Source organism: Corvus hawaiiensis, chromosome 26 (genome assembly GCF_020740725.1).
Source record: "Corvus hawaiiensis isolate bCorHaw1 chromosome 26, bCorHaw1.pri.cur, whole genome shotgun sequence".
Taxonomy (NCBI): domain Eukaryota; kingdom Metazoa; phylum Chordata; class Aves; order Passeriformes; family Corvidae; genus Corvus; species Corvus hawaiiensis.
In genome coordinates this window covers 20,054,287-20,077,270 of record NC_063238.1, presented here as the reverse complement: position 1 = coordinate 20,077,270, position 22,984 = coordinate 20,054,287, and the positions used below count along the sequence as shown (strand labels likewise).

The following is a 22,984-nucleotide window of genomic DNA, read 5'->3' as shown; positions in this document are numbered from 1 at the left end:
GAAAGCTCTGTATTACCTTGCAGGTTGAATTAATTAATAAGTCACTTTTCTTTAGAAATGCGTAGAACATACCTTTAGCAGCTAAGGTTTCAAACAAGTTCACTAACTTTTGTAATATGACCTGTCTGATTGCCTCTAAATATGGTTGTCACACAACTGACAACTGGAGGAAGTTGAGGGAGAAGTGGCCCTTCTTCAGGGTAAAAGTACTGGCTGAGGAATGCATAGTAAATTTGACGTGTGAAAATCGGTTTGCCTTTATTGAAAAATCAAAGTCCTGGCTTTGTGATAAGAACATTTGCCCAATTGCTGTCTTTCCAAGGCTCAACATATAGAGTGGTTTATGAAAAATAAAAAAAATTACCTTGTGCTATGTCTCAGTGATACCAAGAGGTTTTCACATTATTGGATTAGTGGAGGATTTGTGACAGACCCCTTTTTATCTGACATTCATTGCGGTGACACGATTTTCACACACATGCCCTTCCCCCATCTAGGTTCTGGTTTTCACTTTGTATTATGTGTCAAATTCCCTCTATTCCTTTTCTTGTGGAAAAAACTGCTATCTTGGACGAGTGATTTTGGAAGGAGTTTTGCACTGAACAATGGCAGTCTCACTTCAGCGCGCTGTCATTGTCCTCCTCCCTCCTTCGTGGTGCTCCTCGGCAGACGTGCAATGGAAATGCGTTTCCTAACAAATAAGTGTTGAGTCCCAGGGAGAAACATTTTGGAAACTTTAAAAACCGAGCGCATAAAGTACGCGGTGCTGGCATAGCTATTCAGCTGGCCGGCTGTGCTATGGCAGGCAGGCCAGGCTGCTTTGCTGTCTCCCCTTTCTGTACCTCGTGCTAACCCCGTGCTCTTTGATGAATCCCGACAAAATAGCCCCTCAGTTTTCACAGAAAACTGAGTTGTGAAGTGTAGGGACCTGCTCCTCCTTATCGCTCATCCTCTGGTTAATGATGCCACCACTTTGTGGCAGCAGTGCTGTGTTCAGGCTCTTATACCAATGGTGAGAAAGACAGGTTGGGTTAGGTAGGGACTTGGCCAAACTGGGAGCGGATACAGTCTGTGACTGCACTAGGCCAGCGGCCGTCGTGCTCCGTGCGGAATGTAGGCATGGTCTGTGAGGGGGGAGTCGGGCTGCAGGAATAGGTAAGGTCTGTGAAAGGGGAGCCGCGCTTGAGGCAGTCACAGGGACAATCGCCTTGACGAGAGTGGCGGCGACCTCCGGCAGAGGAGCCTTGGGGAGTCAGCGCTGCGCGACCCCTGGCAGAGTCCTTATCCCGGAAAGGTGTCGAGCAACTTCCAGGGCCGGAGCAGGGCCGGATGCCGGCCGGAGGGCAGCCACACGCAGACCTGGGCACCGCCGCCTTCTCCCCCGGTGGGCGGCGCGGAGGTGGCGCCTCTCCTCGTGCCGGGCGCGGCCTCCCCGGGGACCCCGGGCCGGCCTGAGCCCCGCTCCCGGCCCCGCAGCCTCGCACAGCCTCCGGCCGCCATCTGGGCCGTGCTGATAAAATAATCGCCCCGATGCACGCCGCCGTGCCGCTCCCCCCGCGCCGGCGGGGCCGCGGAGCCGCGATGCTCCGTCCTTGCGCCGCAGATAAGCTGCGAGGCGCGTGAGGCGCACAAAGCCCGGGCCGCGCCGGCGCCTCCTCGTCCCTCCCGCCGCCGGAAGGTAAAATCTCCACCCGCGGGCGGGAGAGGCGGAGAGGCGGGCGGGCGGGGGGACAGCCCTCGCCGCCTCACACCGCCCGGCCCGGCCCGGCTCCCTCGGCGCTGCACAAGTCGATAGGCGCGGGGAGAAGTGAAGATGTAACCACTTATTTTCTCCCCCGGAGCGGACGGGGGATTTACGGGCAGAGATTAGCCGGCGGGGAGACGGGATATGCCTTTTGTTGTGCTGCATCCCCCCCGCCCTCGGGCTGTGCCGAGGGGAGCGGAGAGGGGCTCGCCTGCCGGGCTGGCCGCGGGGAGGGAGGAGGTGGCCGCAGAACAAAGGTGACTAAGGGACCCCACTTTAAATACAGCCCACGGGAGCGGAGAGTGCCGTGTCTGGGTGTGTGGCGGGACGGGGTGGAGGAGCCCCGGCCTGGGGTGGCAGCGGGGCCGAGGGGCTGTGACAGCCCCGGCCTGTCACGCCTAGACACCCACTGCTCACTCCTGGGGTCGTTTTAATGAAGGCTCCTAACTTCCAGAATCTCCGCAGAGGATGACACCGGGCTTTAGGAAAAGTAGCCTCTTTGCTCTTCTGTTGTTTCGGATGGACTTTGGGTGGTGCTTTTTAAGTTCTCTCCCAGATTAAGATGACTTGCATGCTCAGTGTGTGTGTGCACGCTGCTTTAGCAAACGGCTCTATCAGTGGTAATATCTTAAGGCAACATTAAACAATTACCTTTATATTTAAAAGTTTGAAATATTTATACTGCCGTTTCACTTTGTCAAGTGTTTGCACAGATAGATATATAGATATGATCTGGTAACTAAAAGCCTAATTAAAATTTGTTTAAAGCCAGGGGGGCATGTATTCTTGTTGACAGCAGCAGATCGATAGGGTAAGACAATAGAGCCCCATTATTTTACTTCCATTGACTGAACATATTGACATTTCAGGTTTGCGATTGCCTCAGTGAGCATGATGAAACACTGAAATTCATGAACCAACTGTCTGGAGTGGCACATATATTACTGTATGTCATCTCTGCCTTCAGGTTACCTTATCACTGAAGCAGAATGGTAATGGATGGCAGCAAAGTACTTCAGGGGGGTGAGGGCTCTATCAGTTAAGAAGCTGACACATAGCAGGTTTCAGGAGTATCTTTAATTGCACCTAGAATTATGTACAAAGGAAGATGGTCCTTGTTACCTGCTGCTGTGCTTCAGAGTTTACAGGCTCAGAAGCAGACAGGATAACAAGGTACTTATGTTTCATTTTTTATATACATGATTTGATACCTTTAACTTTTGCAGGAGCCCAAGCATTTCTGGTTGTGCTGTTTGCATATTTGCCATGTTCACCAATGGCAGCATCTCAACCCTGTCTTGATGCTCAAGTTCCAGAGCATCTGCTAGACCTTCTCCCAGTCTGAAGATGGCAAGGGAAACAAAGAACAACTTAAAAATAAATAAATGCCCTTTGAATTTCTTTCCCCTCAACATGTTCTAACGACAATGCTCAGGGAATTCAATGCAGTGAGACTATAGCAGAATGATACATACATACATACATACATATATATCTATATATCTATATACACACACATTTTTTCCTTGGTATAAGCACCATAAAAAGAAATGTCTGTGCAATATGTGCGTGTGAATGCATAATTGTATATATCAGTTTATATGATCGCATATAAATGCATATATAAAGAAGACCCCTGTTTGGAGAATATGCAATGTGTTTATTATTTCAAAGGCTTTCAAATTTTTTTAAAATCTGGCTGACTGTAGAATGAAACCCATCAGGGTAATGCAGAGATAGAGATTGAAATTAATTTAAAGCAGACAAAGAGCAAATACAGAAGAGCCACTGCAATTTAACTAATTTTTAAAAGTAAGTGGAATGAAAATATAAAATGTATTTTGTGTGCCATCTACTCAGCAATTGTTGCCATCAAGTGGACTGCCGATGCCCTTTAAGATGGTAGAAAGAAAACTAGTCCTTTATACCATTTTCCTGAAAATGTTAGGTTTCTGTTTGATCAGCAGGTGCTGTTGAGATGAAAGCCATGTGTAAATTTTCAGAAGGCCAAAAGTGTCAATGCAGAAAAGGAAAGTGATAAGAGAAAATGCAATCAGTTTTCCTGTTTTCAATTTGTGCAGGATTTGAAGAGCTGTTTTGTTAAACTGCTACATCTGCTCCAATATGAATATTGAACTACTTCCACTAAAAATAACACCCTATAATTTGGAAGCCATTGCAATCTTTTGTTAATGCAAGTGGGTTATTTGAAAAAAAAAAAAATCTATTCTGAAAAATCTCCTGCCTAATGTGCATTTTTGTTTATCGGCACTTTTATCTTCAGCAGATAAAATGGCATTATGCAATTAGGAGCATATCTATTTGAACTGGAAAAATGACACTGGATAGCTGAATGTCACTATGTTGGTAAAAGGATTTAACTCCTACTTTTGAAATAATTTTATTAATAAACTATGATTGTATCTTAAAATGACATGTGGCCATTTCCCCATTGCAGCAATACAGCTTTACTTACTACTGAGGACCTTGAGCAATGTAAAGGATGTTCAGAGTATGACAGAACATTCTTTGGCTTGTTTCATTCCTGATATACCTGCAAATCTTAAGTTTAGGCTCATCAAGGACATTTTATTTAAAGGGGATTTTGGAGTAACTTTTTCCATGGTAAATGAAATGACTGAATCGTATTTGAATGCATATATACAAAAATATTCACAGTTGTGGAGCTGCTAATCCAAGTGAATTCTATGACTTGGAAAGCATAGTATTGGTAGAGCATACATTTTCTATCACAAGCATCTCGGAAGAACATAACATTGTTGATTTTTAATTAAAAAAAAAAACCAAAAAAAACTCCAACAACAACCTAAGAGAAAGGATATGTGTTTGTTATAAGGATCTAAATGAAGCAGGGATAATTCACTGTTACATCTATGGAGTCCCGTGTACAGAACATGAGTAAACGTGCAGAATAGAATGAGAGCTTTTATTGCTTTATTTCAACATAGAGAATTATCTGGTTGTAGTATTAGATAGAATGGGTTTTAGCTGTTGAATTCTAATCTGCTCTGGTACTCAGGAACTAATTTTTTTGGTAAGTGTCTGCATGGGAAAGGGCCTTGCTGATGCTTCTGTTTGGTTTTGCAATTGGATTTGTAAGCTTTTGACCTTGGGAGATTTTCCTCAAAGTGATCTGCAGATCAGAAATAATTAAAATTCAATAAACTGAAATTTAAATATAGATTCTGTGTGAGATCCGTGCTTGTGGTAGGTTGTCTAGAAGCATGTCTACTTTATTGCTTGTATTCCCCAGCATAACTGTGTGCACACATGTGCATAAATTTATGTTGAATGACAGAGGGATAATTATTTATACAGATTTTATCCAAAACTCTGTGCTCTCCTGAAACATAACAAAAAGCCTCCCTCCCCAGAAGAGTGTTTACATCCCGTGACAGTCACTAGATTCAAATCTTCTCAACATGAAAGTTGTTTCCTTTCCTCCAAACCTTCTTTTCCCCAACAAAGCTAACCCTGTTAAACCTCACCTTCTGTGGGATGTATACATAGTTATAGACATATGTACGAGAAGTAAATATTACAGAAAACATGGCCGATTGGGGCAAAATGTCCGTAGCCTTAAATAGCTCGTGATAATCTGCCAACAGCAGGAGTGGCGCTGAGGAGGCCCTACCTCGGCTGACCTGGGGATGTGAGAGCCTTGGGGAACCTCACGTTCATGCTTGGTGTCTACGTGGGGCTTTCTGCACGCAGATACTGCCGAGCAAATGCTCTGGCGCAGCATGTGAGAGCAGATACTGCCTACCTGAAGAGTTTTTAAACCAAGGAGCTTTTTACCCTGGTCGTGGGATTTTCTGGTACTTTGCACAGGGGTTGGGGTGGAGTCCAGCCCCAAAGTAAAAATTATAGCTGGATGCAGGGTATCCAGATTTTCTTATCTAAATGTTCTGAACACATTCATGGGAATGCTCTGTTTTCTTAATCTTTGCCAGAAGTGCTCCATGCAGTTTTGCTGTTCCTGTTGAATAGTTGCCATATTTAATGCAACGGTTGTGAACGGAAATGGGACTATGGAAAGAGGTACTTTAATGTTCCCTCTCATTTTCTGTAACACATTTTGGGATGCTTGGAAAGGGAGGGCATCCTAGATACTCAAAAGTATTTCAGAATACATAAAAAGAATTTAGTAGAATTTCTGAAACTTGGGTTTGTTTATATGTCGTTTTTGGGCATGTGTGATATGGTGATTTATTTAGGGGATATGTTTTTATACTCAGTATTATTGATTGAATGTAGTATTCATGAATGTACAGTTGTGTTGTACAGAACTGTACAGCAACAATATTCCTGAATGATCCTGTATCGTAACATGCTGATTTGGGATCCTCATGGGATAGTTCATAATTTCTTTAATCATTTCAGAAGGCTTTTGATTCATTTCCACTTTTATGTCTATCAAGACAGGTATACTCTGGCGCTTATAGTAAAGTAAATATGCAAAGTTCACGGGGGGTAGATTAACAGGTTCTTTTGGAAATTAGGTTGCAGTCTGGAAAGACAGAAGACTCCACCTAGTGGAGTGGAATTTGTATGCACATGGTGGGAGGCAGTGGCGTGTAATAAAATAGGTATCGTTTATGGAGAGCCAAGCTGCTACAGAGAGTAAAGCCCAGGAATTCAGACAAGCATCTGAGGCGATGGTTGTACAACCATTACAAATTGTACCAGACTGTAGTTACTTTTGGAGCTCTAGGAGGCTTATGTACGTCTGCCATGTTGGATGTTTATATGCAATTTGCATAAGTAGTAGGCATTACCACTGGCTTTTCACTTTTGTGGTGCCTTTTATTTGGAGATCTGCTGTCTACATTTTTTGATTTCTGACGGTGACCACACAGGTACCCCGTTTGGTTGTGGCCCAGGTATCATTTTAAATAGCTTGGGGAAAAAAAACCAAACCCAACAATTCAGCCCCCAAAAAATCACCCCTTTTTTTCCCACATTTGCATATTTTTTGGAATACATTTTCTGGTTTTTGCTTCTTTTATTTTTGTAATGGCAGTATCAGAATGCTGGTTCTGTGTGTTGCCATGACTGGTTGTGTGGCATGTTGAGTAAAGCTGTATGTGCTTTCTGGGAGTCACAAGGTTTAACAAAGTCTCTGATGAAGCATCAGATTATATAGGGTTTTGTACCTGTGCTTTGCTGTCCCATTGATTTGGTCACGTTGTGCTACTGGGATGTAATAAGAGGAATTTTAAAGCTGGGATATGAGTGAACACCCAACCTGAGCAGCAAAGATATTTTCCTGAAATCCTCTTGGAAAATTCATCCTAACATTGAATCACACATGCATTAAACAAGTTCAGGGAGAAAACTCCCCAAGGCTGACAGTGAGAGAGTGAGGCTTTTGCTAGAAAATGGGATGGTTAGGGTGCAACAAAGAATGCTGCAAAGGATATTTGGGAAGAGTGCTCCAAAGGAGCACTTCTGGTGACATCCAGGTGGGGTTTGTTGCCAGAGCCATTAAAGCGTAGCAGTGCCAGAAAAAGCTGCCAACAAATGTGGGAATAATGGCACCTGTGGGTGGTGGCCAGGATGGTTTTTTATTTTATTTTAATGGTGACATTGCTAAAAGTATTTAAGGGTAATGTTATAGAAAGTGTTTTAGTGAGTGAAGTCACTGAGTTCTAGGAACCATTAAGCAAAACCTTTTCATGACTCTGCTATTTATTATTTTAAAGCTTGATGGCAAACCACTTAATGCTGGAAAAGCAGGCTGCAACCTGTATTAAAGTGTGCTACAGGTGGACAAGGAAACCATCCTACTGAACTGAACAGCCCAGCGTTGTTTCTGAATGTTGTACACATTTCATGTGCACCATGATAAATTAATGGAACTCCATGAATCTGCAGAGCTTGTAAACATTGAATTAAAGTATTGGAGCTCAGATTTTCCGTGGTACTCCCATGCCCAGTTCTCAGTGAAGATAGTGTTTCTTTAGTTTAAATGCCAGTCTGAGGATCTGGACCTTCAGGCTTTCTGTGCTCCCATCTCACATCTGTGATCTTGACAATACTTGTATCAATTCTGAGACTTAGATCTAGATCTCTCCCTAATGAAACGGGCTAGCTCAGGTCCCAGTGTAAAGCAAGGCATTCTTTTTGAATTGTAAATCACAGGCTTACCTGATAAGACTTCTGTATAAAGGAGACAAAAAGCCTGTTCCTTCCATAATAATACTTGCAGAGATTCCTATTGAGTCCATTGGGCCAGGATTCTCAACTTGTGTATCCCAAGAGCTGTTTTAAATTGTGTTTAAGCCAGCTGCCTGCTCCAGACTTTTTCCACAGAAATGCACAACTACAGTAAATAACAGCTACAGTAGTTGGAAGGGGGGGAGCAATGTATAATTTTCCTTCCACATTCTGAGATTTATTGATCCCATCCTCTTCACATGGGGAGCTTCTGATGTTAATTTTCTTTTTTGTTTGTTTGTTCATTTGTTTTTAAGTCCAAGCCTAAATTTCACTATCTCTTACAGAGCTATTATTGGCCACTATTGTTTTTATTATTCCATGGCTCCTCTGGGGAGAGAAGGGTGGGCAGGACCTCAGTGGCATTGCCAGAGCAAGTCATCAGTGGCCATTTCTGCCCCTTAGGAGGTCACAGGAAACAGGTGGCTGTGTTAATTGTCCTCACTCCCAACTCTTGTCCTTCCTGGAGGGAATTCAGAAGTGGTCAGGAAGTGTCAGCTCTACTGTGTCCCCCCAGGTTCACTACTTCAAGCATTCATAATAATTTGAGGTATGTGACAAGCAAGGGAAACTGTCTGGGAATCCTTGCTGTCCCTTGTAAGCTGAGTGGCTACCTGGCTGTGAGGGCTGAATGCTGTTGTTGCAGAGTATGTTTGGGATTGCAGCTGGAATCCAGCAGAATAACAAAGAATTCAGTTAAAAAAAAAAGAAAAAAGTATTTCCCTATCATATACTGTTTTCCTTCTTTCAAGATACTCATAAAAGTCCTAGGTAAGAAAACTACAAAAACTCAAGAGGTGCATGACATATTTCTGGAAACTATGATCTGCTTTTATCTGGTGAGTCGAGGATTGAGAATGTCAGTGCATTTTCTGCTTAGGCCAGTTTTTATTGTCTTTGTTGCAACTGCACCAACAATAGTCTTGGATCTCTAAATGGCACTCAGTCCTGTGCTTTGGAAAAATCAGTTCGGGTCTTGCTACTTTATATGAGATTCTTCTTAACAGCTTGCTTGATTTTTTTAGCAGTGAAGGTGCACAGCTTTGCGGAGTGTCTGACTGCAAATGTGGCACCCAGTGCTGTAATTACCAGTAATGTTTCTATGAAGTATCTTTTGGAAAGTATTCACTCATGCTGGAAATGATGTGAGTTGAGTAATAAATATACTAGTTATTTATCCGCCATATGCATTTGGGGTGAAAACTCTAAGCTTCTGCTCAGGTGTACTCTGGATATTACTGAGACTACTTGGCTAAATAAGGTGGGCTGCAGGATTATGTGGCTGCTGAATCATACTGGTTTCTGAATCACTCTTACAAAATACCAGCCTGAAATACTAGCAAATAATGAACACGTTGTGCTTGGATGGGTACATTATTTAAAGAATAGCATTTTTAAGCAGAGTATTTTGTAAAATGTTAGTTCAAGAACCACTTTGCAATTTACTTCCATCAAACCCATTGTACCAGGAAAAATATCTCCTTCAGAAGGGAAAAGGTGTCAGTATTGTGGAAGAATATCTGATTTTTATCCAGCTATTTGCTATTTAAACTCCCTTCTTTTCAGTGCAAGGAGATCAGCTGACAACAGCAGCAACCAAATCATGTTTGCAGCTGGGCAATTACAGTAGACCCTAAGATCTGCAACTGTCAACCATGAACGCAGATGCCTTCAAAGTTCTGTTTTTCTTCCATGTGGAAGTCGTTGGCATGGAACAGATGCCTTCATTTTGGAGAAACCAACCGCTGGATATAATTGGTTCTCTCTTGTCTTGTCCTCTAGGGACAGTCTCTCGCAGATGAAATTAGATGAGAGGGAAAAAAAAAAAAAAGACACAGGCACACGCACTCGCACATGACACAAAGCAGGAGTTTTCAGGATCCCTCTCTGTTTTGTCACGTGGAACTGTTTTCAGCTGGAAGGTTTCACTCCATTTTTAGCACTTTACACACACACATAATGATGATGCTATATGAAGAACATGCAAATGAAAATATGTATCTGGCCAAAGTTTATTATTAATCTAGGCATGCTTGTTTAAAAATAAGATAAGCATATCCAGCCCATATTACTTTAGCGTTAAATGTTGACTTCTGCCATATCTGTTAGTGCTGCAGTCTCAGAAATTTTAAGTTAAGTCTCAGAAGAGACGAGATGCTTTAAAAACTGTTTTGTTGCAGTGGTGGAATCGAAGTATTTTCATCAAATGGTTTGGTAGTTGTTAACATGGGAGCAAAAAAACAAGTAGCAGACTTCAAAATTCACGTAGCATTACAGCCATTCAATCAAGAAAGCATCCTTACAGGAACTTCAGCAGAGTTAGTCTGATGGACACCTGTGATGTGCTGTTGTTGGGAGCCCTGTGGTAGGGTACTGAAGTGACTGTGTCCTCTTGCTGCAGACACCTAAAATGAAATGATGGTGAATGGACTTAGAGGCTATAAGAGAGAGGGAGAATCTGCCTACCCTGTGCCTGTCAAAGGGTTTCTGTCATCCCCTCTCTGCCCCGGTGTAACAGCTACCAAACCATTGTGATTTGTGTTACTTAATTATACTATTAAAATGAATTTATACCAACTGTAGGTTATATTAATAAATGCAGTTGTGAACTGTGACAGTCAGGCAGTGGTGTGTATTCTTGGGTAGACTGGGTACATCGAGGAGGTGGGCACAGCAGGGATTGGGGACTGCCAGGAAGTAAAACTGCCACTGTTGGTGTCCAAGACCCTGGAGGCCTCTCATCTCTGAATGCTTTTTCTTTAAGTTTTATTTCCTAGCACAAGTTGGGGTTTTTGGTTTTGGTTATGGGTTTTTTTTAAATACATGTTGCAGTTTGAGGTATCAGTCCATATTTTACATGATGCATTTACTACTACTGTAGTAGCCTAAATGTCACCACCAGTGAAAACTGTCAGGAGTTATCTTGGTCCTGCCTTGATCTGAATAGTCGGTAGAATACAGTTGGCGGTTTAGACACTTGATGTAGCTGGATAGCTGCCCTGCGCAGTGGTCCTTTGTTTCCGGCTAACCCCCGGGAGCTGTGTGGGTGGAGGGCATTCACAGGGACTTTCAGCAGTTAGAAGGAAGCCCCAGGTAAACTTGGTTTTGAACTGATGACTCTCCAGCTTTTATAAAGGGAGATTCTTTGCTGTAGGACTCCAGTTGTGATTCTCGGAACTTGAGTGTGACAATGTGCTTGCTCTAAGCATTGTATTTCTGAAGAACCACATATTAAAGGGAAAATTTAACTGGGGAAGTGCTTAGGTGATGAAGGGATTTCTGGCAGTAACTAGGAAGTACAATAATGGTTGATTTCATTTGAGGCTGATCCTGATATTTGTAGTCTTTACATCCTATTAATTCCTTGAAAGATAAGCTGATACAAGAATGATTTGCCAGGGCCAACGGCTCTTCTAAAAATCTTGGCTCGGGTTATATCCCCCTTCTCTACACATACAAGATAAAAGCACCGTGAATATGAGGTTAACTGAATTCAAATAGAAGACTCTCTAGAGTTATTGCATTCCTTAGAAAATAAATACATTTCTCATATGGTTGAGATTGATCAAAAAAGTAATCTGTATGCCAGTGATTACATTCCCATCTGTGATTAAGGTTTTCTGTCTGCATCTGGTTTTCACATTATATTTCTGTAACAAGAATCCTTTATATGGCAGAGTTCACTCTCTGTATTTTCTATTAGCTGCAGCTTGAACTACTGCACAGATCGCAGATTTACACATGTGGTTTTCATTACTTCATACCATTGAGAAAAAGTAATATTTGTTTGGGAAAGTATGTTTTTCAAAATTTCCATGGTAATACAACATGTTGATCCTTTTTTATAACACTCATGTAAGACTACAAATTGTTTGAGGCATTCTGCTTTCAGTGAAGTTCAGACATAGACAGTTTTTCATGTATTCAAACAACAGCAGCAGTTTACAATTCAGGAAGCAAAAATACATTTAAAGAAGGAGATTAGTGTAGAATGGGTATAGCAAAATGCATCCATCACTTTGGAAAAATGTGGCATATAGAAAAAATGAACATGGGCCTGAAACAAAGGAAGAGTAGCAAATTGATGTCTTCATTGTAAAGTGGATGACAGTTTTTTTTTTTTTAAATAAGAACTTTTTTACAGTAAGATGCTTAAAATCTTTTACCAGCCATGAGAAAGGAGTATGCTATTCTGCAGACAAAAATATTGAATTTTTATGTTACATAGTTTAACATATTTGACCATAATTGCTTCTAGTGGCCAAATTAGAAAAGGTTAGCAAAACATGAATACATCTTTACAGATGTCTGCTGTGTAACTCTGAATCCAAGATACGATGTTAATTTAATATTCCACTATAAGACAGTATTTAAACCAGATTGTGCTATCATCACTTGGTACAAATGTTTAAATGATCTCAGTGAAATTAATAGGGCCATTTGGTCAGTGGAGGATTTTTCAGTTTTGGTAGGGGCATGGGTTTATGACCATAAAAATCAGATCAAACAATAACAACAATTCAGAGAATGCTGTATGCATTTATGGAAATTTAAAGTGTTACACAAAAGTCTGGGCAATTGAAAAGTACACAATTCATGCTAGGGCACAACTGAAAAGTAAATTTATTGCCTATGTAAGAATATTATGACAACTAGAGAATTGCATACAAAATAAAAATAATTTTGTAAAAGTAGTTATTGTACCCAAGTTGTGGAGTCCTAACCACATTTTGGAGATTATTTTCCAAATGCCAGAGGCAATTGTGTCACTTTGAGAGCTCTACAGTTGCCAAATTCTGGGTAGAGTCCTGCAGTCCTTACCACTTGTTTTCACTGAAATCAGTGGAATTTTGGCTTCTCTCAGGACTGTGGGGAAATGTCCGACCACGAACACTGGAAATAAAGAAAGGACTTTGGTGAACTCCTTTGTTCTGTAACCTTAACTTGGGAAGGTTTGTTTTGATTTGAGAAGGGTGCTTGTTTGTGGGAAAGACTGCAATTTCTAGCACAAACACAAATGTGATCTTTTGCAAATGCCCTTGGGCGATGCATTTTTTTGCAGAAAGATCCTACTCCAGGGGAGGGTTGGGGGTGGATTCTGGGTTAGATGCATGAGCTGCGGCCGCATCCTTGTGCATGCTTAACTTTATGTCTCGAAATACTTGAGTAGTGGTTGCAGATTGAAGCATGTACATAACTGTGTGTGCTTGGCTCTGAAAAAACTTTCTGTCTTGACATAATTATGAACCCCTGAAAAGCATATTAATGCCTTGGAAAAACTGACAACACTGTAATGCAGCCTTATACAAATGGCAGAGTATTTGTGTAACCCAAATAAACAGGTTTTGTAGGTGTTGGAGTGGGAGGGAAATTGCCTTTTGAAAAGTGGGAAGATAATTTGTAAATATATCAGTAGCTTTTTGATCTGCCTTTCTTTGTTTAAATGTGTTTGCTGTTATGACTTAAAAATCCAAATTAGTATAGCAATGTGTAAATTGGAAGATCTCTATTTTTAGTAAACATTTTGATTTAATAAATGATTCTCAAGAGCTTCTGTTGAACCAGGTAAAGTATGTAATATTTTATATTATATGAATGTATTTAAACCTAAGCATTTTTACAGAATTACTAATAGGTAGAATATAGGCTGCCCTTAATTTGTTGCCTTCTATATGTCAGCTGTTTTAACTGAGCAAGTTATGAAACAACTTTTGTTGAAGAATTAAATTAATACAGTTTTAAAGTACTACCTTATATTAGCTAAGAAAATGTGGTTACTTGGTTTAGAATAATGTTTCTTGTCTTCCCTTTTAATTTAAAAGACAACTATTATCATGCAAATGAAGGGGTGTGGTGCTTCAAACTGGCTGTGATATATGCTTTTTTTTTTTTTTTTTCTTTTCTTTTTTTTTTCATTTGTTGTTGTCAATAGAAAAGATTGATCTCTGGGCTGGTGAACATAATATCTGTCCCAGTCAGAAAAGGAAAGAGGAAATTAGCAGAGCGATTGGTGGAGAATGATATCTGTCAAAAGAAACACTTGGAGAGCACTGAGTTTAGTGATAGGTGACTGCCGGAAAAAAGGGAACTTTGAATTTTGTCAAGGTAAGGAACAGAAAAATATTTGATTTTATAACGTGAATACCTTTTAGAAGTTATTCTTGTGTATATAATGACTGTACCTTGCCTTGTGAACTGTAATTAAAAAAAAAAATCTTTCCCTTTAAGCCTCCAAAGAGTCTGCCTAAATCAATGAAGGTGCTGTCTTCATTTAATACCAATAAGAAAGAGTACTGCAATGCTAATAAAATCCATCACCCACGACTTTTAAAAAATTTTAAATACATATATGTGAAATTTTTAACTTTGGGGTTCTTTTTGTGTTTTTAATGACATAATTGCTGTTTATGTGTCGTGTAAATATTCCTTTGCTGGGTTGTGGAAATTATGAAGTTCAGTTTTCTGAACTGTGAATTGGAATAGTATATGCAACCAGGTTAAGAGACAGTTGTAATCACATTGGCAAAAAGGTTGGTTGTAATTCAGTGGAACCCTCTGATAAACTCATTGCATTGTGAATCCGTGGTAAATTTGATTGAGATAATAATAAGAATAGATATTTCTGCTGCTTGTGTGCAAAGATTTTTACTGTACTAGAAAAGTAAATCTGCTATTGCAGGACAAAATTTCTAGATAACCTATGACAGTCATTCCTGTCTTTACTGTAACTACATTTTTTATTCTAAAATGGTGTGTGTCTGGATGGCAAGAAACTGCTAAACTGATTTTAAATGCTTTCCAACACTTGGATAACTTTCTTTTTCAGTGTTGGACCATGTCGCCTGACATAACTTTGATAGAGTATGGTACCAAAATAAGATGAATAGTGTCTGAGTACTCTTGGCTTTGCCCTGGATAGTTTTAAAGGTAGCTCAGCCTTGATCATATTACTTGTTTTCCCACCTGAGACACCGTGGTCCATGCTGCTCTGCCTGTGGGGTGTGGAGAGATGGAGAACAGCTGAGAGTGCCAGTGGGAGCCTTGGCACATCGCCTTATGGCAAGGGCCAGGCCTGAGGTTTTGTGTACCAGTGTGAACATACTCTTGAAAATTAAATCCTAATAAAAATGAATTTGCATTCTAACTTGAGTTCCTAGCTCATTTTAAAACAAGTAAATGCTTTTGTGGGACCTTCGTGTACTCGGGCAGCATTGGAAGGGAATGAATATTCTTAGCAGGGTTTCTTCTTGTGTTTGTATTTTGCTAATTCAGCAGTGTATAGCTTCTGACTAATTTCTCCTTTTATCTACAGTCTTATTTTTCAAAGTGTAAATGTACCCTGTACAGGTGGTTGTTGGTTGGTTTCTTTTGCCATATGGATCTTCATAAAGGATTTAAAAAATAAATGAATGTAAAAGTAAAGATGTCATGCCTGAAGCATGCAGTGCTGGCATACTAATAGGAAGTTTATTGTGGTTTATTGCTGTCAGAGCATGTGCAAGATAATGGAAATTTCCTACAACTTGGGGGAAAGGCTTATTTTCTAATAACATTCATTTAAAGCAAGGGAATGAATACAACTAAAATTCATTTCATCTCTATAAAGTCCGAGGAATCTGCTGAAGTATTCACAAAAGGAAGGGAACAGCACATTATTGCTGTTGTTAACTGTGCGCAGGTCATGCCCTCTGTATCACCTGGGTGCAGACACACCCCTGTCATGGTGAAGTTGCTGTATACTGTGTGATTCTATTCCCTGTGCAGTACCATCAGCTGTAACCTTATACCTAAATAAGCCCATCTCTCTATGACACATCTTACAGAGTTAATGATATTGTATAGTTTTCACCTTGGTAATGAAGAATTCAAAACTGCTCTGTAGCTCTTAGAGATCAGTGCTGGTTAACAGTTCTTAGATCTTTGGCCATTCCCATTTTGACATTTACTTGAATTGAGGTGACTGGGTAAGATACCTGCATCTGGATGTATTTGTTTGTCACATGCTCCAAAATTTTAGTCTTAAATGGCCAAAAAGCTCCAAATATTCAATTTTTTTTTATTTTTAAATTTCAGTGAGTAATTAGAGATGAAACCAATGCTGTTTGAGCTTAACTTAATCTGGACTTTGCTGTGGCTAAGAAGATTTGACTTGCTATTTGAAACCTAAATGGAATAAAATGCAAAAAAAAGGTGTTTTGAGTCTCTTGCCCCCTTGAAGCAATGGCCTCTTGTAGCAATGACTACCTCTGCTGATGTGACCCCTTTCAAGCATCCTCATCTTTATTTTGCTATTGCAAAGTCATCTTCTCTTGGTTTTCTTTTTTATCTTCAAAACAATTGTTAGCTTCCCATGTATCTTAAGGAGTAGAGTGAAAATAATAAAGTCCCCTTCTAACATACCATAGATGCAAAGGAGTACAAGTGTATTATAGACAGTGAATTGTCCTTCCAATCAGAATTTCATCTGTTCATGTGGCACACACCTGTGGCTTGCTGGCATTCCTCTTGATTGGAGTGTGAGAGAGCTTAGTGAAAAACAAAGCTGGGATGACAAGGAGAGACTCCATGGCAAACATGGGTTACTTAACATGTTGTAAGAAAGTGAAATTCAAGATACTGGTTTGGAGACAGCTCCCTGGTATGTGGGAGCATGTATGGGTGACTCTACAAAGGGAACTGGTGCCCTGCTTGCTGCTACCTTGAAAATAAGGCATTTTTCTCTCTAGGTCAGGTTGATTTGGGCCAGTTGAGAGTAGTGGCCGATTTCTCCAGCTTGCTTTCTGAGCCAGTAAGAGTATCCTGGGCAGCAATCCAGCTTTTGAAGTTCAAAGAAAATAACTCATCATCTATATAAAATGCTAGCGGATGGGGAAGGGAGGAAATTTACAGAGAATAAGTCAGTTTGAGAAAAACTGTTAAAAGTAGAATGTAAGGGGAGTGTGTGTGTGTGACATTAGTATTTATTTTAATTTGAAAATATGATCTTTGAAACATTTGAGGTGAGCAGAGGATTAGCTCTTACAATATGATATATTTATTAGTAAACTGAAACCAAACACTCCAAGTTCCTTTTCCAAAGTGGTTTCTTTTTCCCTGAATTTGCAGAGTTTGGGTTCCTTCTCTGTGCCCCCCCCCCCCCCCCCCCCCCCCCAGTCCCCCTGAATGTAATGTGTCTCTGATAACATTAATGGGCTTTGCCCCACATGGAGCAGCAAGTGTATTGTACCACTGCTCACTGATCCCAGGTCAGTGTGATGCGTGAAATCAATTTATTTGAATCTCTTTGCCTGTATAGGAATTTGGCAGCGTGCCAGTTGTTTTCATTTAATGTTCTTTGTGTTGAACACAGACAAGCAGTCATGCTTTTGTACTCCTTTTTCTTCTGGGCTCTTCTCTTTTCAGCCAATATTCTATTCTGTGGATTTTTCAGAAAGAAGTAGGAATGTGTTACCTTTTTTAAAAATAATTTTTGTTTAAATAGCCTTTAAAGAGTGTAGAAACTAGGTCAGTCACAGAGCAGTCCTGTGTAGGGTTTTCTACCAAGTATAGGTAGTAACACCTGCCCTTTCTGATTTCTGAAATTTGGGGAAAAAGAGAGAGAAAACACTGGTCTATTTTTCTAATGCCTAGGTCTATGATTTGTGTCCTCTTGTAAGACAAAGACTCTTCAATAATGCTTAAATCAGAACAATTTTATTTCTAAATAAGTGAATGTCTGTCTGTTGGCTGGACAAATTGGCAATATGTTTCAGGATCTTTTTGATTTTGAGTAATGACCTTAAACTAGACATTAATTTGGGAATCCCTTGCCTCCTCTTTCTGTCTGTTCATCCCCTCCCCCCAATAAATTTAATATTCTGAATGGCTGGCTGAAGAACAGCTACGCCCAAGCACCCATTTCTTTCATTTTTTCCTTCTTTTTATGAGAAAGCAGCAAGGTGTGTTGAACAGAGCAGATAATTTAGCCTTTCATAAACTGGGGGTGGGAGGGAATAGCAGCAGATATTTCCAGAAGGATTTGTTTTAGAGCCTGGCGTCGGGAGAGGCAAGAGCAGCAGTAGAAGGCTCTGCTGATGCTTGGGGCGGCTGGTGCGGAAGTTGATGTGCAGAACCGCGGAGCCGCGGCACAGGGGTCAGACTCGTACACATCAGCCCCGTTTCCTTGTTTAATTACCTGAAGAGCAAAACATCCAGGCTGGGAGTGTGTGAAAACCCAGTATCTCGAACAGCAGTTTGCTGCTCTGACATCCTGCGAGGCCAGCCCCGTCTGTCCGCAAACGTCAGGGCTGGTTCCTGACAGGGGGCTATCTCTGCCGGGCCTCGGTTCCTTCCATTCAGGAGGCATTGTGTGGAAGAGGGTTTGGTCAGGAATTTGAGGTTCCTGCCGGTTCTTCCAGCCCGGACAACCCTGTGACAGATAGGCATGATTTTTTTCTTCTAAAGAATAATAATAATAAAGAAAAAAATTGGCTCTTTTTAGTCTTTCCTTCGTAATTCTGGCATTGGTGTAACACTGACTAAAACAAAACATTAACCCTTTTGCTTTTGAATTCGCGCCTTTTTTCTGTTATTTTGATTCTTTTTTCTCTTGCTTGACCTCTTATTTTCAGAAATCAAATCTTCTGAGGAGAAAATTATTTGAGGTGGATTTTGTTTTATGCAGCAGTGAAACTTTAGAAAGTGGTATATTTTTCATAGTTATCATTTATATAATCATCATGCTTGGCATATTAAGTTCGTCATTTTAAGCGTGCTTGGCAGCATTATTTTTCTTTCTCCCCTGGATTCAAACCAAGCTAGTGTTTGTTTCTGGCGCATTAAAACAGTAGTGGCAGCTATCAATGCTTCCATTCTCATTATTCATGTGATTTTCTTAGGTGTCCAGTTTGGTGTTCAGTTTTAAAGTGTTGGGATAAGGGTCAGTTTTAGTCCTTGCTCCTCGTAGCTGCTGTTCGTTGAGGTCACAGGCAGAGTTCAGGTTTGGGTTCATAGATAGGAAGTGTTCATTGGGATGTAAAGCTCATGCTTGCAGCTGAAAGATACTGTATGTTTACATAGGCAAAGGCCTTGGATAGGTTGTTTTGGTTGTTTTTGTCTGGTTTTGTTTTGTTAGTTTGTTTTTGGTTTTGTTTTGCTTTGGTTTTTTTATGTCTATGTGTGAAGAATTAAAGTATGACTTCTTGTTTAAATGGTAAGTGAAGAACATTACAGTTATTTGTACAATTTCAATACTCGAGTTTATAACATAGTGGTGTTAATAGTTGTACTGGTAGAACTTAAGATTGCTGGCTACAAGTAGTAAAGGGAGAGAACATAATTAAAAAGGTCTTCCAGCAAAACTGAGTGTGTAGCATGTGACTATTGCCTTTTATTGTTGTGGGCAGAAGCTGGTCCAAGAAAGATATTTGTGGTTGCAGGAGTAGAGAAGGGGAGCTGAAAATTAACTAAGGTTTCATTTCCTTTCATGCTGAAGGCTTTTGGTCCAGTCTGTAGAGTTATGCCCACAGGCTCAGCAAACATATTCATGTGCTAGGGATTTTGGGTACTTCATTGATGAGATTGAAATCTTTTGAGCAATAACTTAGATTTTCCCTGCTACTATTTCATTGGGAATTTGTAATGCAGATTTAAGGGCGTACTTTTTTTCTTGCATGCAGACATTGCCAGGTGAGGATTCTGGGGACCCTTGAGTAAGAGAGGCAGCCTTCAGTGCATGTATGCAGTCACAGGAGTCAGCTACAGAGCAGGCAGACCAAAAGTCATTGTCATCCATTGTGCTACTAATCCCCCATCTGAAAAGGATTTTCAGGGGATGGTGCAACGAAAGAGCTGTTACAGCGTTATCAGATGATAATTGTGATCTAATGAACTCTTAAATATGTACAATAATCCTTCACCTTTAGAATCAGGTTGCTTTCTTCAGTACAGACTGCCTAGGTTACTCTGGTGTAAAGGTGCCTTTAAGTAAAAGTGGATTACTTAGACATGTAGTTTTAAATAGCTGTCCTGTCATACTGTAAAGAAGCCATAATTTAAATAAGCATTGCTTTTATCTGTAGGATGAAAAAAAAGATGGTTTATGCATTGTGGTCGGTCCCATGTCATATAGGGTTTGTACATATAAAGGAAATTATGTAGCTCTATAAAAGCGCTGTCTGTTAGTTAAACCTTTACAAGTCATGTAAGTTGTGTCCCTCTTTTCCAGTGTTTTAATTGCCTTTGTTTTTTTTTGCAGAGTTCATAATCCAATGAACTGTCCATGACCTCTAGCCAACTATTGCCCACCTCAACCCGCAGTCCATTAAATGAAAAGTTCTCCATGGATGTGTGGTGACAATAACCACCACATTGTCTTTCCACCTACCCATGGCGTGTCTAGAGCCTCTTTGAAAATGATAACAAATGATAGCCTTTACACCATGGTTGCCACTCAAAAATCCCTTGGTGATAATGGTTTTAAATCAGCATTCTGTTTAAAAAAATAGTTATCTTGGCCATCTCCACCAGCCTCTGCTGTGACAATCTTAAGGAAATTTCTTACAGGTAATAGTTCCCAAGATAGTTTGGGCTTTATTAAAACTGGCACCTTGCATTGTGCCCAAACATTTACTGCTGCTCTTTCCAGATACTCTCCTAGTGTAAAGTGGTGTAATTTGTTCTTGGTATGAAATTCCACTTTATAATCTACATTTTTCTGCTTCTCTTCTGAATGGCTACAACAAAGCACCATGTGGAGTATTTAGATAAAGTGAAGTTATATTTAGAGGCCTGTGTTCCTCAAGGCTCCTCCCAGTTCCTATAGAAACAAAGATTTTGTATTTTAATTTTCCTCAGCTATGATGGGATTCATCTGGGTCAGACTAGAAGCACAGAGATTAGGTCAACACATTGTGCTCCAGGGAGCTTGATGTGCTCCTTCAATAGCACTTCAAGTGAATCCCATTCTTGCTTAGTTTTGTAGGGGAAACCTAGCTGGCACAGTGTTTTTCCCTCAGTGTTAGAGTGCTGGTTGTTGCTATTCAATTTATGTGCTAATTGTGGATAATATTTTATGGTAGTACTCACAGCTTGAAATTCTGGAACTTCTTTTAGCTGTCAAGGTTAGTGGAGGTGGGAGAGGATAAATGTCCAAGGTAGCTGGAGCAGAGACAAGTCATGTAGAGTTGGAGAAGAGAGATGTGTAGCAGAGTGAGAAGGTGGCTGGCCCCAGAGTAATGGATTTAGGAGTAGATGTGGTGGCAGAGAGAAGACAGAGGCCACTGTTTGGAAAAGTGAGAGAAAAATGTGATGGAAGGTGTAACTAAGGAAACAATGGAAAGAAAAAGATTTGACTAAAATCAGCCACCTTCCTTTTGTCCCTTACAAATGATAATGCTTTTCTATCATCAAGGGTTGAATGAGTCTATGTACTGATTCTGCTGTGTTTCCAGATGCTGAACTGCATTAGATCAGTTCATTTGGTAATACTGCTTGGCATTTTAGCAATTGCAGGGTCTGGCAGTGGGTTGTCCTATTATAACTGTGAGAAAACTCATCCATAAAAGAACCACTGTTCTGTTAGGACTTAGTTCTCTTCATGTAAAAATGTGGCCTCATGCCTTTGTTCCATTAGACCTCCTAATTCATCAGGGAAACTGAAAATACTTGATGATGAGGTGACTTTCTCACCTGGCTCTGGAAAGCAAATAATTTAAATGAGGAAATAATGCTTAGCTGTCCTAGATATGCTGAAATATTTATTTACAGTCCTCATTCACTTGCCCTCTTGAAATTACTCAGTAGTTGACAGATGTCATACTAAAATAAAGCATTAATAGTAAACACCAACATGCTGTACCGTGGCACTGCTGTGATGTTCCAGGCACTACTGTGTGTATAAAAACATAACCAGACATGCAGAACAGCCGTGTTTCCAGCCCATTACAGTGGAGGCCAGTGCAAAGATTTTGCTACCTGATGTAAGAATAAGCTTTATTTTCTGAATGCTTGTCAGTGTGTTCTACAAGCACAACCTTATATTGTTGGGAAAAATTATATACATATAGATAGATAGATAGATAGATAATTTTATATATATAATATATATATATATAAAATTTTATATATATATATAAAATACTATTCTTGAATTTCCCTTGTATTTCTGATTACTATTGTGGTTTGCAAATTTGTATTGAGCTCATCAGGAACAATAGCTTTGTGTGAGGGCTCCTTTGAATGAAGTTTTTGTACCATTATAAATGTAGTAAATAAATACAAATTGATCAATATATGACAAAAGGGTGAATAAGAGAGGTCAGTAGGTAAGAATATTTGCATATAAACCATTTTCCCCTTGTTGAAAATGGCAGTACGAGCATAAATGTATGTTTTGTATTGCTGTGTATTTGCTCCACCTGGTGGATTTTCCTGGAAGTGTTTTTAATCTTCCTAATAAGGGGAAGTTGTCCTTAATATAGAAGACATTTCCCAGAGTAAAAGCAACTTCCTTCTCTCTTTCTCTCTTTCTCTCTCTTTCTCTCTTTCTCTCTCTCTCTCTTTCTCTCTTTCTCTCTTTCGCTCTTTTTCTCTCTTTCTCTCTTTCTTTCTTTTCTCTTTCTCTCTCTCTCTTTCTCTCTTTCTCTCTCTTCTTCTCTCCTTCTCTCCTTTTCTCTTTCTTTCTCTCCTTCTCTCTTGTTCTCTCTTTCTCTCTCTTTCTTTTTTTTCTCTTTTCTCGTTTCTTTCTCTTAGTAATAGCATTGCAATAGGCAGATTTGGGGAAAGAAAATATAATTTGATATTTGTCTTGGCCACACTTTGTCAGCACAGAGATCTCTATGAAGCATAGCATTCCAAATCCATTAGTAATTACAGTTTATTCTGGGGCTTATTTTGAGTATTCTTGGACTCATCTAGAGATTAGTAATTTTTAAGTCCAAGTCTGTGGCTTGTAGACTTATATGTGATCAGTGAAAAGGAGGATTTGCTATGACTTCCCCCCCTTCCCCCCCCCCCAGTTCT

The 22,984-nt window shown here is 40.2% G+C and overlaps 1 protein-coding gene across 6 annotated transcripts in view; it reads left to right on the top strand.

The window, feature by feature from the left end:
• Positions 1 to 22,984, top strand: part of RUNX1T1 (RUNX1 partner transcriptional co-repressor 1) — a 114,759-nt gene that overhangs the window by 6,100 nt on the left and 85,675 nt on the right. For 2 of the 6 annotated variants that reach the window (XM_048286442.1, XM_048286443.1), the window contains exon 2: positions 13,917 to 14,089. The exons of 2 other annotated variants lie outside the window; for them this stretch is intronic. In XM_048286442.1, the coding sequence (XP_048142399.1) occupies positions 14,002 to 14,089 (88 nt within the window). In that variant the 5' untranslated portion in view covers positions 13,917 to 14,001. Of the gene's footprint in view, positions 1 to 1,597; positions 1,679 to 13,916; positions 14,090 to 22,984 lie in introns of those variants that run through there. 2 more of the 6 variants (XM_048286445.1, XM_048286450.1) reach the window with 2 other exon arrangements.